The sequence below is a fragment of the Ranitomeya imitator genome, chromosome 2 (genome assembly GCF_032444005.1).
Source record: "Ranitomeya imitator isolate aRanImi1 chromosome 2, aRanImi1.pri, whole genome shotgun sequence".
Classification (NCBI taxonomy): Eukaryota; Metazoa; Chordata; class Amphibia; order Anura; family Dendrobatidae; genus Ranitomeya; species Ranitomeya imitator.
Window position 1 is genome coordinate 385,417,242 of NC_091283.1, and position 17,023 is coordinate 385,434,264.

Here is a 17,023-nt window from a genome sequence, read left to right on the forward strand (position 1 = left end):
TGTGGATTCTGTGGTGGATAGGTTGCAGCAGATCTGGACTCAGGTAGTGGACAATTTGATCTTGTCCCAGGAGAAAGCTCAACTTTTCGCTAATCGCAGACACCGTGTGGGTCCCCGACTTCGTGTTGGGGATCTGGTTTGGTTATCTTCTCGTCATATTCCTATGAAGGTTTCCTCTCCTAAATTTAAACCTCGTTTTATTGGTCCGTATAGGATTTCTGAGGTTCTCAATCCTGTGTCTTTTCGTTTGACCCTCCCAGACTCCTTTTCCATACATAATGTATTCCATAGGTCGTTGTTGCGGAGATACGTGGCACCTATGGTTCCATCTGTTGAGCCTCCTGCCCCGGTTTTGGTGGAGGGGGAATTGGAGTATATTGTGGAGAAGATTTTGGATTCTCGTGTTTCTAGACGGAAACTCCAGTATCTGGTTAAATGGAAGGGTTATGCTCAGGAAGATAATTCCTGGGTTTTTGCCTCTGATGTTCATGCTTCCGATCTTGTTCGTGCCTTTCATGCGGCTCATCCTGGTCGCCTGGGGGCTCTGGTGAGGGTTCGGTGACCTCTCCTCAAGGGGGGTACTGTTGTGAATTCTGTGGCTGAATTCACTCCTGTGGTCACAAGTGGTACTGCAGCTTCTGAGCTTCCTCCCTCAGGTGTTCTGGTGAGCTCGTTAACTGCTTCATTACTTAACTCCGCCTGATGCTGCTATCCTTGCTCCTTGTCAATGTTTCAGTGTTGGATCTGAGCTTTTCCTGATTGTTCCTGTGACCTGCTGCTCTGTATAGCTAAGTGCTTTTTGCTTTTTTGTTGCTTTTTTTCTGTCCAGCTTGTCTTTTGTTTTGCTGGAAGCTCTGAGACGCAAAGGGTGTACCGCCGTGCCGTTAGTTCGGCACGGTGGGTTTTTTTTGCCCCCTTTGCGTGGTTTTGCTTTAGGGTTTTTTGTACACTGCAAAGTTCGCTTTACTGTCCTCGCTCTGTCCTAGAATATCGGGCCCCACTTTGCTGAATCTATTTCATCCCTACGTTTTGTCTTTTCATCTTACTCACAGTCATTATATGTGGGGGGCTGCCTTTTCCTTTGGGGAATTTCTCTGGGGCAAGTCAGGCCTATTTTTCTATCTTCAGGCTAGCTAGTTTCTTAGGCTGTGCCGAGTTGCCTAGGTAGTTGTTAGGCGCAATCCACAGCCGCTTTTAGTTGTGTTTAGGATAGGATCAGGTGTGCAGTCTACAGAGTTTCCACGTCTCAGAGCTCGTTCTTGTATTTTTGGGTATTTGTCAGATCACTGTGTGCTCTCTGATCGCTAAGCACACTGTGTTTCTGGATTGCCTTCATAACACCTGTCATTAGCAAACATAACAGGATGGCAAAAGAAGCTGGAAGGTCCAAACGAAATGACACAGGATTAAGAACCTCAGAAATCTTATATGGTCCAATGAAACGAGGCTTAAACTTAGGAGAGGAAACCTTCATAGGAACGTAACGAGATGACAACCAAACCAAATCCCCAACACTAAGTCGGGGACCAACACAACGCCGGCGGTTAGCGAAACGTTGAGCCTTCTCCTGGGACAATGTCAAATTGTCCACCACATGAGTCCAAATCTGCTGCAACCTGTCCACCACCGCATCCACACCAGGGCAGTCCGAAGGCTCAACCTGCCCTGAAGAGAAACGAGGATGGAAACCAGAATTGCAGAAAAAAGGAGAAACTAAAGTAGCCGAGCTGGCCCGATTATTAAGGGCGAACTCAGCCAAAGGCAAGAAGGACACCCAATCATCCTGATCAGCAGAAACAAAGCATCTCAGGTATGTCTCCAAAGTCTGATTAGTTCGTTCGGTTTGGCCATTTGTCTGAGGATGGAAAGCCGAAGAAAAAGACAAATCAATGCCCGTCTTAGCGCAAAAGGACCGCCAAAACCTCGAAACAAACTGGGAACCTCTGTCCGAGACGATGTTCTCCGGAATGCCATGCAAACGAACCACATGCTGGAAAAACAATGGCACCAAATCAGAGGAGGAAGGCAGTTTAGATAAGGGTACTAAATGGACCATCTTAGAGAAGCGATCACAAACCACCAAAATGACCGACATCTTTTGAGAAACAGGGAGATCAGAAATAAAATCCATGGAAATATGCGTCCAGGGCCTCTTCGGAATCGGCAAGGGCAAAAGCAACCCACTGGCACGAGAACAGCAGGGCTTAGCCCGAGCACAAATCCCACAGGACTGCACAAAAGAACGCACATCCCGTGACAAAGAAGGCCACCAAAAAGATCTAGCCACCAAATCTCTGGTACCAAAGATTCCAGGATGTCCAGCCAATACTGAACAATGAATCTCCGAGATAACTCTACCAGTCCATCTATCAGGGACAAACAGTAGGACAACGGTCAGGTCTATCAGCCTGAAACTTTTGCAGCACACGCCGCAAATCAGGGGAAATGGCAGACAAAATTACCCTTTCTTTAAAATTACCCGCCGGCTCCGGAACACCCGGAGAGTCAGGCACAAAACTCCTTGACAGGGCATCAGCCTTCACATTCTTAGATCCCGGAAGGTATGAAACCACAAAATCAAAACGGGAGAAAAAGAGCGACCATTGAGCCTGTCTAGGATTCAACCGTTTGGCAGACTCGAGTTAAGTCAAATTCTTGTGATCCGTCAAGACCACCACGCGATGTTTAGCTCCTTCAAGCCAATGTCGTCACTCCTCGAATGCCCACTTCATGGCCAACAACTCCCGATTGCCCACATCATAATTGCGCTCAGCAGGCGAGAATTTTCTAGAAAAGAAGGCACAGGGTTTCATCACCGAGCCATCAGAACTTCTTTGCGACAAAACAGCCCCTGCTCCAATTTCAGAAGCATCAACCTCCACCTGAAAAGGGAGCGAAACATCTGGCTGGCACAACACAGGGGCAGAAGCAAAACGACGCTTCAACTCCTGAAATGCCGCTACAGCCGCAGAGGACCAATTGACCACATCAGCACCTTTCTTGGTCAAATCAGTCAACGGTTTAGCAATACTGGAAAAGTTAGCGATGAAGCGACGATAAAAATTAGCAAAGCCCAGGAACTTCTTTAAGCTCTTCACAGATGTCTGCTGAGTCCAATCGTAAATGCCCTGAACTTTAACAGGGTCCATCTCGATAGTAGAAGGGGAAAAAATGAAACCCAAAAATGAAACCTTCTGAACTCCAAAGAGACACTTTGACCCCTTCACAAACAAGGAATTCGCACGAAGGACCTGGAACACCACTCTGACCTGCTTCACATGAGACTCCCAATCATCCGAAAAGACCAAAATGTCATCCAAATATACAATCATAAATCTATCCAGGTACTCTCGGAAGATGTCATGCATAAAGGACTGAAACACAGATGGAGCATTAGAAAGCCCGAATGGCATAACCAGGTACTCAAAATGGCCCTCAGGCGTGTTAAATGCTGTTTTCCATTCATCACCCTGTTTAATTCGCACAAGATTATACGCCCCTCGAAGATCTATCTTGGTGAACCAACTAGCCCCCTTAATCCGAGCAAATAAATCAGACAGCAGCGGCAAAGGATACTGAAATTTGACTGTGATCTTATTAAGAAGGCGGTAATCAATACAAGGTCTCAAAGAACCATCCTTCTTGGCCACAAAAAAGAACCCTGCTCCCAATGGTGATGACGACGGACGAATATGACCCTTCTCCAAGGATTCCTTTATATAACTCCGCATAGCGGCGTCCTCTGGCACAGATAAATTAAACAGACGGCCCTTAGGAAACTTACTACCAGGAATCAAATTAATAGCACAGTCGCAATCCCTATGAGGAGGTAGGGCACCAGATTTGGGCTCTTCAAATACATCCCGGTAATCTGATAAAAACTCAGGGACTTCAGAAGGAGTGGAAGGCGAAATTGACAGCAATGGAACATCACCATGTACCCCCTGACAACCCCAGCTGGACACAGACATAGATTTCCAATCCAACACTGGATTATGGACCTGTAGCCATGGCAACCCCAAAACGACCACATCATGCAAATTATGCAACACCAAAAAGCGAATATCCTCCTGATGTGCAGGAGCCATGCACATGGTCAATTGGGTCCAGTACTGAGGCTTATTCTTGGCCAAAGGCGTAGCATCAATTCCTCTCAATGGAATAGGATACTGCAAGGGCTCCAAGAAAAAACCACAGCGCCTGGCAAACTCCAAGTCCATCAAATTCCACGGTGTGAATTACTGGTATGATGGACTCCTCGCCAGAGACGGACTACACCTCAACAAACCTGGGAAACACACATTCGCCAGAAGACTCGCTACACTCATCAGGAGGGCGTTAAACTAGAAGAAGAGGGGACGGGAAGAAAAACATTAGACTCGAACAAAGACGACCCAGGAAAACATACTCAGAAGGGAGGTAAGAACATTTCTAAAACAATCCACAGTGAGGAGATTGGAACAAAACAAAATCCTCTAAACTGCATGCTCGCAAACGCCAGAAGCCTGACAAACAAGATGGAAGAACTAGAAGCAGAAATATCTACAGGTAACTTTGACATAGTGGGAATAACCGAGACATGGTTAGATGAAAGCTATGACTGGGCAGTTAACTTACAGGGTTACAGTCTGTTTAGAAAGGATCGTAAAAATCGGAGAGGAGGAGGGGTTTGTCTCTATGTAAAGTCTTGTCTAAAGTCCACTTTAAGGGAGGATATTAGCGAAGGGAATGAGGATGTCGAGTCCATATGGGTTGAAATTCATGGAGGGAAAAATGGTAACAAAATTCTCATTGGGGTCTGTTACAAACCCCCAAATATAACAGAAAGCATGGAAAGTCTACTTCTAAAGCAGATAGATGAAGCTGCAACCCATAATGAGGTCCTGGTTATGGGGGACTTTAACTACCCGGATATTAACTGGGAAACAGAAACCTGTGAAACCCATAAAGGCAACAGGTTTCTGCAAATAACCAAGAAAAATTATCTTTCACAATTGGTGCAGAATCCAACCAGAGGAGCAGCACTTTTAGACCTAATACTATCTAATAGACCTGACAGAATAACAAATCTGCAGGTGGTCGGGCATTTAGGAAATAGCGACCACAATATTGTGCAGTTTCACCTGTCTTTCACTAGGGGGACTTGTCAGGGAGTCACAAAAACATTGAACTTTAGGAAGGCAAAGTTTGAACAGCTTAGAGATGCCCTTAATCTGGTAGACTGGGACAATATCCTCAGAAATGAGAATACAGATAATAAATGGGAAATGTTTAAGAACATCCTAAATAGGCAGTGTAAGCGGTTTATACCTTGTGGGAATAAAAGGACTAGAAATAGGAAAAACCCAATGTGGCTAAACAAAGAAGTAAGACAGGCAATTAACAGTAAAAAGAAAGCATTTGCACTACTAAAGCAGGATGGCACCATTGAAGCTCTAAAAAACTATAGGGAGAAAAATACTTTATCTAAAAAACTAATTAAAGCTGCCAAAAAGGAAACAGAGAAGCACATTGCTAAGGAGAGTAAAACTAATCCCAAACTGTTCTTCAACTATATCAATAGTAAAAGAATAAAAACTGAAAATGTAGGCCCCTTAAAAAATAGTGAGGAAAGAATGGTTGTAGATGACGAGGAAAAAGCTAACATATTAAACACCTTCTTCTCCACGGTATTCACGGTGGAAAATGAAATGCTAGGTGAAATCCCAAGAAACAATGAAAACCCTATATTAAGGGTCACCAATCTAACCCAAGAAGAGGTGCGAAACCGGCTAAATAAGATTAAAATAGATAAATCTCCGGGTCCGGATGGCATACACCCACGAGTACTAAGAGAACTAAGTAATGTAATAGATAAACCATTATTTCTTATTTTTAGGGACTCTATAGAGACAGGGTCTGTTCCGCAGGATTGGCGCATAGCAAATGTGGTGCCAATATTCAAAAAGGGCTCTAAAAGTGAACCTGGAAATTATAGGCCAGTAAGTCTAACCTCTATTGTTGGTAAAATATTTGAAGGGTTTCTGAGGGATGTTATTCTGGATTATCTCAATGAGAATAACTGTTTAACTCCATATCAGCATGGGTTTATGAGAAATCGCTCCTGTCAAACCAATCTAATCAGTTTTTATGAAGAGGTAAGCTATAGACTGGACCACGGTGAGTCATTGGACGTGGTATATCTCGATTTTTCCAAAGCGTTTGATACCGTGCCGCACAAGAGGTTGGTACACAAAATGAGAATGCTTGGTCTGGGGGAAAATGTGTGTAAATGGGTTAGTAACTGGCTTAGTGATAGAAAGCAGAGGGTGGTTATAAATGGTATAGTCTCTAACTGGGTCGCTGTGACCAGTGGGGTACCGCAGGGGTCAGTATTGGGACCTGTTCTCTTCAACATATTCATTAATGATCTGGTAGAAGGTTTACACAGTAAAATATCGATATTTGCAGATGATACAAAACTATGTAAAGCAGTTAATACAAGAGAAGATAGTATTCTGCTACAGATGGATCTGGATAAGTTGGAAACTTGGGCTGAAAGGTGGCAGATGAGGTTTAACAATGATAAATGTAAGGTTATACACATGGGAAGAGGGAATCAATATCACCATTACACACTGAACGGGAAACCACTGGGTAAATCTGACAGGGAGAAGGACTTGGGGATCCTAGTTAATGATAAACTTACCTGGAGCAGCCAGTGCCAGGCAGCAGCTGCCAAGGCAAACAGGATCATGGGGTGCATTAAAAGAGGTCTGGATACACATGATGAGAGCATTATACTGCCTCTGTACAAATCCCTAGTTAGACCGCACATGGAGTACTGTGTCCAGTTCTGGGCACCGGTACTCAGGAAGGATATAATGGAACTAGAGAGAGTACAAAGGAGGGCAACAAAATTAATAAAGGGGATGGGAGAACTACAATACCCAGATAGATTAGCGAAATTAGGATTATTTAGTCTAGAAAAAAGACGACTGAGGGGCGATCTAATAACCATGTATAAGTATATAAGGGGACAATACAAATATCTCGCTGAGGATCTGTTTATACCAAGGAAGGTGACGGGCACAAGGGGGCATTCTTTGCGTCTGGAGGAGAGAAGGTTTTTCCACCAACATAGAAGAGGATTCTTTACTGTTAGGGCAGTGAGAATCTGGAATTGCTTGCCTGAGGAGGTGGTGATGGCGAACTCAGTCGAGGGGTTCAAGAGAGGCCTGGATGTCTTCCTGGAGCAGAACAATATTGTATCATACAATTATTAGGTTCTGTAGAAGGACGTAGATCTGGGTATTTATTATGATGGAATATAGGCTGAACTGGATGGACAAATGTCTTTTTTCGGCCTTACTAACTATGTTATGTTACTATGTTACAGGGCAGCGCCTGAATCCACAAATGCCATTACAGAATAGGACGACAGAGAGCAAATCAGAGTAACGGACAAAAGAAATTTAGACTGTACCGTACCAATGGTGGCAGACCTAGCGAACAGCTTAGTGCGCTTAGGACAATCGGAGATAGCAAGAGTGGATTCACCACAGTAAAAACACAGCCCATTCCGACGTCTGTGTTCTTGCCGTTCAGCTCTAGTCAAAGTCCTATCACATTGCATAGGCTCAGGCCTATGCTCAGAGAATACCGCCAGATGGTGCACAGCTTTGCGCTCACGCATGCGCCGATCGATCTGAATGGCCAAGGCCATAGACTCATTCAGACCAGCAGGCGTGGGAAATCCCACCATGACATCCTTAAGGGCTTCAGAAAGACCCTTTCTGAAAATTGCCGCCAGGGCACATTCATTCCACTGAGTAAGCACAGACCACTTTCTAAACTTCTGACAGTACACCTCCGCTTCATCTTGACCCTGACACAAAGCCAGCAAGATTTTCTCTGCCTGATCCACTGAATTTGGTTCATCATAAAGCAATCCAAGCGCCAGAAAAAACGCATCTACATCTCGCAATGCAGGATCTCCTGGCGCAAGGGAAAATGCCCAATCTTGAGGGTCACCACGCAACAAAGAAATTATGATTCTTACTTGTTGAACGGGGTCACCAGAGGAGCGGGGTTTTAAAGCTAGAAACAGTTTACAATTATTTTTGAAATTCAAGAATCTAGATCTATCCCCAGAAAATAAATCAGGAATAGGAATTCTAGGTTCTAACATAGGATTCTGAACCACAAAATCTTGAATGTTTTGTACCCTTGCAGTGAGATGATCCACACAAGAGGATAGACCCTGAATGTCCATCTCTACACCTGTGTCCTGAACCACCCAAAGGTCTAGGGGAAAAGACAAAACACAGTGCAAAGAAAAAAAAATGGTCTCAGAAGTCCTCTTATCCCTCTATTGAGATGCATTAATACTTTGGGCCAGCTGTACTGTTATGACCTGGTGGTTAGGAGCACCCGACCTGATAGTTAAACTCATACAGGACAAGCTCTGGGATGTGGGAGCTCTGCTGACCGCAAGCCCTAATCCTATCACACACACTAAAAATAGCCGTGGAGCGCTCCTGACCCTCCCTAGGCGCCTCGTCACAGCCTCAGAGCTAGCTAGCCCTAGAGATAGAAAATAAAGCCTACCTTGCCTCAGAGAAATTCCCCAAAGGAATAGGCAGCCCCCCACATATAATGACTGTGAGAAAAGATGAAGGTCACAAACGCAGAAATGAAATAGGTTTCAGCAAAGAGAGGCCAGACTTACTAAATAGACAGAGGATAGGAAAGGAATCTTTGCGGTCAGCACAAAAACCTACAAAAGACCACGCAGAGTGTGCAAAAAAGACCTCCGCACCGACTTGCGGTGCGGAGGGGGGCCACTCTGCATCCCAGAGCGTCCAGCTAGCAAGACAAAATCAGGATAACCAGCTGGACAAAGAAACAACGAGCAAAAATAACAATAAGGAACTTAGCTTCTGCAGGAGAAGACAGGTCACCAGGCAGATCCAGGAGCGAACTGAACCAATGCTAAAACATTGACAGCTGTCATGGAGTAACGATCTGAGTGGAGTTAAATAGAGCAGCCAGCCAAAGGATAAACCACGTCACCTGTGTAAGGAACCTCAGAAGCAGCAGCTCCACTCACAGCCACCAGAGGGAGCCCATAGACAGAACTCGCCGAAGTACCATTCACGATCACAGGAGGGAGTTCGACAACAGAATTCACAACAGGCTTCCTGTTGGCTGGGGATTTATCAGGCTGCCAATTTAGCTTACAAATACTGAGGTAAAAATACTGAGCAAATAACGTGAAAACGAGGTCTAATACAGGAGGAGATGACACACAAGTATATACTATATACAGGGGAGATGACACACAGATATATACTATATACAGGAGAGATGACACACAGGTATATACTATATACAGGAGGAGATGACACACAGGTATATACTATATACAGGAGCAGATGACCTACAGGTATATACTATATACAGGAGGAGATGACATACAGGTATATGCTATATATAGAAGATGACATACAGGTATATACTATATACAGGAGGAGATGACACACAGATATATACTATATACAGGGGAGATGACACAGGTATATACTATATACAGGAGGAGATGACATACAGGTATATACTATATATAGAAGGAGATGACATACAGGTATATACTATATATAGTAGGAGATGACATACAGGTATATACTATATACAGGGGAGATGACACACAGCAGGTATATACTATATACAGGGGAGATGACATACAGGTATATACTATATTCAGGAGATGACATACAGGTGTATACTATATATAAGGGAGATGACACACATGTATATACTGAGGTGAAAATGTGAGGTGAAAATGAAAAGGTGTGAGTGCAAAATGATAGGAGTGAGGGAAAATAGTGGAGTGATCGGAAAATGACAGATGTGAGGTCGAAATGACAAGTGTTAGGGGGAATGAGAGGAGTGAGGGAGAAAATGAGAGGTGTGAGGAGGAAAATGAAAGATGTGATTGGGAAAATGAGAGACGTGATGGGAAAATAAGAGAAGTGAGGTGCTATAACTAACCACAGATATTTACTATGCCCAGGCAACGCCGGGCTCTTCAGCTAGTAAATATATATTTTTTAACGGTAAAAAAAGCTTAGCACTCAGAATTTTGATTTCCAAAAAAAGAACACATATAATAAACAATAATAAAGTAACCCAGACAGACCACAATAAAACAGGCCCACTCTGCTTCTGTTTGCTTCAGTTGTGCAACAGATCTATTTTGGACATAAATTCCATTTTCCTGAAGAGATCAGTCAAAACTCAGAAACTCCGGTGTGAACACACTCCAAGGCTGTCTGGCAAAAATTGGAAAAATGGATACATGTCTGTGTTTGATCCGCTTGATTGAATTTGCCCATTCAAGGGAATGGGTCTGCATTTCCAGATCGTACTCGCATGTCATCCAGAATATCCTGGTTCATTAACTGAATCAGAATATTGTATATTGACATTTTTTCCTCGTGAACCACCAGACTCCAATATTTTTACGGTGGAGAACTTAATAGTGTGAATATGTCCCATGGAGAGGGGTAGAATGACGGAGAAATCATATACCTGCCTGGCAGTGAGTGTGCTTGGTTGTGGTAAACAGCCATAGAAATTGAAGAAGGTGGGGGATAATGTAACTTCAGCTGTGCTAGTTCATGAGAAATCAAAACATATCATGTGAACAGAGCTGGAGAAACATCCAGAGAGGAAAAAGTTTGAATGTGGAAGAGGTGAAAAAACAGCTATGAAGGTTTCTGATGAGCAGGATAGCTCCATGCAAAAACACATGTGGAACTTTATTACCACAGAGGCTTAGTCACCCATGTGGTTACCTATTTGTTGTGCACAAAGGTGTCCGTAGCCTTTAAGCTAGGTGATCTTTGAAAGAACCTACAACTGTGAACCATGGATTACAGAGGACACTGCTGCAAATTCATTTTCGGATCCCCAGTGCTCCCATGTTCATGATGGAATCCAATGCTTTCTGTTGAGTTTCAATACATATAAAATAGTATAAAATATTTCTTCTCATATCTTGTATCTGTCGCTTAGTTTCTTTTCATAAAAAAATATAGAAAACCTACACTTGCATAAAAGCCATTGCTTATTGTTACATGACCATACTGCTGTGCTCTATGCATATAGATAATATAAATATTAATATAATTTCAATGCAGTGTTATTTACAAATAATAATTTTATTCTTGGCAGATGATGGTACCAGGATCTCCGAGGGACATCTGATATTTTTAGATTTTGCACCAGGGGATCAAAGTATCACATCAGATACATATGAAGAACATATAATTATCACAGATATACCTCAAGCCCTTCTTAAGAAAAATCTATCATATGATCCTTTTAAACGGGTCCTTTCTTCTACTTCATTAAAGGAAAATATGGAAAACAAAAACCACAAAAGTACTGATGAACATAAAGTAGCTCACAAAGGGGAGAAACCATTTTCATGTTCACAATCTGGGAAATGTTCAAGATTTCTTTCACATCAGAGAAGTCACTCAGAGCTATTTTCATGTTCAAAATGTGGGAAATATTTTAAAAGGAAATCAGATCTTGTTTCACATCAAAAACCTCACACTAGGGAAAAGCCATTTTCATGCTCAGAATGTGGGAAATGTTTTAGTGAGAAAAAAATTCTCGTTCAACACCAGAGAATTCACACAGGTGAGAAACCATTTTTATGTTCCGAATGTGGGTGTTGTTTTAATCAGAGATCAGATCTTGTTAGACATCAGAGAACTCACACTGGGGAAAAGCCATTTTCATGTTCAGAATGTGGGAAATTGTTTTCACATAAATTCCATCTTGTTGCACATCATAGAACGCACACCAGGGAAAAGCCATTTTCATGTTCGGAATGTGGGAAATGTTTTATGAGTAAAGCACATCTTGTTGCACATCAGAGAACTCACACAGGGCACAAGCCATTTTCATGTTCAGAATGTGGGAAATTTTTTTCAAATAAATTCCATCTTGTTGCACATCATAGAACTCACACCGGGGAAAAGCCATTTTCATGTTCGGAATGTGGGAAATGTTTTATTAATAAAGCACATCTTGTTACACATCAGAGAACTCACACAGGGCACAAGCCATTTTCATGTTCAGAATGTGGGAAATGTTTTATGGATAAAACACATCTTGTTACACATCAGAGAACTCACACTGGGCACAAGCCATTTTCATGTTCAGAATGTGGGAAATGTTTTATGAATAAAGCAAATCTTGTTAAACATCAAATAACTCACACAGGTGAGAAACCGTTTTTATGTTCCGAATGTGGGGGTTGTTTTAATCAGAGATCAGATCTTGTTAGACATCAGAGAACTCACACTGGTGAAAAGCCATTTTCATGTTCAGAATGTGGGAAATGTTTTAGACAAAAATTCCATCTTGTTACACATCAGAGAAGTCACACAGGGGAAAAGCCATTTTCATGTTCAGAATGTGGGAAATGTTATATAGATAAATCACGTCTTGTTAAACATCAGAGAGCTCATACTGGGCAAAAGCCATTTTCGTGTTCAGAATGTGGGAAATGTTTTATTGATAAATCACATTTTGTTACACATCAGAGAACTCATACGGGGGAAAAGCCATTTTCATGTTCAGAATGTGGGAAAAGTTTTATAGATAAATCAAATCTTGTTAAACACCAGAGAACTCACACAGGGGAAAAGCCATTTTCATGTTCAGAATGTGGGAAATGTTTTATAGATAAATCACATCTTGTTAAACATCAGAGAACTCACACATTGGAGAAGCCATTTCCATGTTTAAAATGTGAGAAATATTTTGAAAGGAAATCAAATCTTGTTTTGCATCAAAAAACTCACAAAGAAGAAAAGTCATTCTCATGTTCTGAATGTGGGAAATGTTTTACCCAGAAATTGGATCTTGTTAAACATGAAATAACTCACACAGGAGAGAAGCCGCTTTTATTTTAAATCATTACATTGTCACCATGTAACAGAAAAATTACAAGTTATAATCAAGTAAAGTCAATTTTCTACAAGAGAAAGGAAAATAAACTCAGATCACTAAATAATAGAACATTTATATACTGTATATACTTAAGTATAAGCCGAGATTTTTAGCCCATTTCTTAGGCTAAAAGTGCCCCTCTCGGCTTATACTCGAGTCATTGTCCCAGGGGGTCGGCGGGGGAGGAGGAGTGGCTTGAGTGGCGACTGTCACATCATACTCGCCTGCTCCCTGCGCGGTCTCTGCAAGTCCCTGCTTCTCCGATGGTCTCCGGCGCCCGCAGCTCTTCCTGAGTTCAGCGGTCACATAGTACCGCTTATTAAAGTAATGAATATGGGGGTGATTCCACTCCCATAGGCATGGAGCGCATTTTCATTACTTTAATGAGCGGTACCATTTGACCGCTGAACACAGGAACAAGCTGCCAGCACAAGAGACCATCTGAGAAGCAGAGACCGCGCCAGGTGGGGGTGAGTATGACGGGAGGGTGAGCCATGTGGTATTCACCTGTCCCCATTCCACCGCCGGGCTCTGTCTTCCGCATCCTGTGGCTGTGATGTTCAGGTCAGAGGGCGTGATGACGTGTTTAGTGCGCGCCCTCTGCATGAACAGTCACTGCAGAGACTTGGAAGACACAGACTTGCGGCAGTGGAATGGGGACAGGTGAATATCGTAACTGCTGGAGCATAATATTCTATGGGGCATCATTATCCTTTGTGCAGCATTATATGGGGCATAATATTTGATGGAGCATCTTATGGGGCCATCAACCTTTATGGAGCAGCATATGGACCAGATTATTCTGTTGAGCATCTTATGGGGCATCATTATCCTTTGTGCAGCATTATATGGGGCATAATATTCTATGGAACATCTTATGGGGCCATCAACCTTTATGGAGCAGCATATGGGGCAGATTATTCTATTGAGCATCTTATGGGGCATCATTATCCTTTGTGCAGCTTTATATGGGGCATAATATTCTATGGAGCATCTTATGGGGCCATCAACCTTTATGGAGCAGCATAAGGGCATATTATTCTATTGAGCATCTTATGAGGCCATCAACCTTTGTGCAGCATTATATGGGGCATAATATTCTATAGAGCATCTTATGGAGCCCATCATCAACTGTATGGAGCATTATATGGGGCATATTTTGTATGGAGCATCTTATGGGGCCCAGCATGAACTGTATGGAGCATTATATGGGGCTCCTGATTCAATATGGATATTCAAAAACACAACCTACTGATGTCTCAATTAATTTTACTTCTATTGGTATCTTTTTATTTTTGAAATTTACCAGTAGCTGCTGCATTTGCCACCCTAGGCTTATACTCCAGTCAATACGTTTTCCCAGTTTTTTTGTGGCAAAATTAGGGGTCTCGGCTTATACTTGGTGTAGAAGGGAAGTGCTCCAAAATGTATATCTTTACGTAGAGATGTGTTTAGTGATATATAATTCCCCCACATGTGCTCAGTAGCCCCCTCCTCACGCTGGTATATCAGGTTTCATTTAGGACTTAGGCCAGTGGACAATAGATTATTTCCAAAATAAGGGCCACAAATGATAAGCTCATCCACAGAAGAATCTATATACATAATTGTCTAAGGGTCACTTCCGTCTCTCTGTCTGTCCTTCTGTCACGGTTATTCATTCGCTGATTGGTCTCGGCAGCTGCCTGTCATGGCTGCCGCGACCAATCAGCGACGGCCACAGTCCGATTAGTCCCTCCCCTACTCCCCTGCACTCACTGCCCGGCGCCCGCTCCAGAATCCCCTCCACTCACCGCTCACACAGGGTTAATGGCAGCGGTAACGGGCCGCGGTGTAACGCACTCCGTTACCGCTGCTATTAACCCTGTGTGTCCCCAACTATTTACTATTGATGCTGCCTATGCAGCATCAATAGTAAAAATATGTCATGTTAAAAATAATAATAAAAAAAAAAAAAACCTGCTATACTCACCCTCCGCCGCCTTTCTCGCTCCTCGCCACGCTCCCGGGACCGCTCCATTGCAAGTGGCAGCTTCCGGTGAGGTCCCATCCCAGGGCTGGTGTGCGACAAGGGCCTGCCGTGACGTCACGGTCATGTGACCGCGACGTCATCATAGGTCCTGCTCACACCAGCCCTGGCACCGAAAGCTGCCGCTTGCAATGGAGCGGTCCCGGGAGCGTGGCGAGTAGCGGGAAAGGCGGCGGATTGTAAGTATAGCAGGACTTCAACGGGCTATAGGTGAGTATATGTTTATTTTATTTTTTTTAAGTCTCTATACTACGTGGCTCTGTGCTGGCCAATATACTACATGACTGGGCAATATACTACGTGGCTCTGCTATATACTATGTGGCTGGGCAATATATCGTACTACGTTGCTGGGCAATATACTACGTGGCTGGGCAATATACTACGTGACTGGGCAATATACTACGTGGCTGGGCAATATACTACGTGACTGGGCAATATACTACGTGGCTCTGCTATATACTATGTGGCTGGGCAATATATCGTATTACGTTGCTGGGCAATATACTACGTGGCTGGGCAATATACTACGTGACTGGGCAATATACTACGTGGCTGGGCAATATACTACGTGACTGGGCAATATACTACGTGGTTGGGCAATATACTACGTGACTGGGCAATATACTACGTGGCTGGGCAATATACTACGAGGCTGGGCAATATACTATGTGACTGGGCAATATACTACGTGACTGGGCAATATACTACGTGCCTGGGCAATATACTACGTGACTGGGCAATATACTACCTGGCTGGGCAATATACTTCGTCACTGGGCAATATACTACGTGGACATGCATATTCTAGAATACCCGATGCGTTAGAATCGGGCCACCATCTAGTCAATAATATTTAACCAAAGAAAAAAAGTGGACCTTAGAGCAATCTTTACGAAATGTATATATACATTTTTATTCAAAATTCTAACAACAATATTTTAATCATAAAAACGAGTACATATGAAAACAGACAGGGTATAATGAAATCACAGTGCCACGTCCGCAACACAGTATTGAAAAATTGCAGTCAAGGAAATGATAATATGGATATGCACGTACAGTTCCAAAGGAAAACCAGCATGCTGATTATGTTGGAGAGACATATAATAATGCCCGTTGAGTATTCCTATTTACACGTTGATAAATACCAGGATCAGAGTTTTAATACACAGGGAATAATAGGGGGAAAGAAATGCCCATGGTAAACCAACATATTGTTTATTCTGCTCTACATTTTATTCATATGTTTTTGTCTACGATTTTATGTTGGTTTACCATGGGCATTTCTTTCCCCCTATTATCTTTGATGTTATTTATTGCATGTCATTTATGGACTTTTGCCTTAGTATAGCTCCTTTGGTATATGTTTTATATACTTAGCTTCAATATATGTATGTTGTTTTCCACTATTATTCCCTGTGTATTATTACGCTGATCCTGGTATTTATCTGCAGTATGCAATTATATTTTATACCCAGGGTCTTTGCTATCAACTTGTAAATAGGAATACTCAACGGGCATTATTATATGTCTCTCCAGCATAATCAGCACGCTGGTTTTCCTTTGGAACTATGCGTGCATATCCATATTATCATTTCCTTGACTGCAATTTTTCAATACTGTGTTGCGGACGTGGCACTATGATGTCATTATACCCTGTCTGTTTTTATATGTACTCGTTTTTATGATTAAAATATTGTCGTCAGAATTTTGAATAAAAATTTATATATACATTTCTTAAAGATTGCTCTAAGGTCCACTTTTTTCTTTGGTTAAACAGTGGACAATAGACTTGTGACCTCATCCCCACAGACCTGAGGCTGGACACACCTCTTCTAACTGGACATAAAAGGCACAAGATGTGCTCTGGCTCTTTTTGCTCTCTGGCTTGCTGGGAAGATCATGGACCCATATGGTGGATAAGTACTCTGTATCCCCTTTTCTTACTAGGCCCTGTAACCTCTTAGGCCTTAGGGTTAATA

The 17,023-nt window shown here is 42.7% G+C and overlaps 2 protein-coding genes across 2 annotated transcripts in view; both read left to right on the top strand.

Moving 5' to 3' along the window:
- The window catches only part of LOC138664101 (zinc finger protein 605-like), a 31,288-nt gene extending 16,300 nt beyond the window's left edge, over nucleotides 1–14,988 (top strand). Inside the window, exon 6 of the mRNA XM_069750528.1 lies at nucleotides 11,218–14,988. Within this exon, the coding sequence (XP_069606629.1) occupies nucleotides 11,218–12,974 (1,757 nt within the window). The 3' untranslated portion in view covers nucleotides 12,975–14,988. The remainder of the gene's footprint in view (nucleotides 1–11,217) is intronic.
- LOC138664103 (oocyte zinc finger protein XlCOF6-like) overlaps nucleotides 1–17,023 on the top strand; it is a 248,716-nt gene that overhangs the window by 47,305 nt on the left and 184,388 nt on the right. The gene's annotated exons all lie outside the window — the stretch shown is intronic.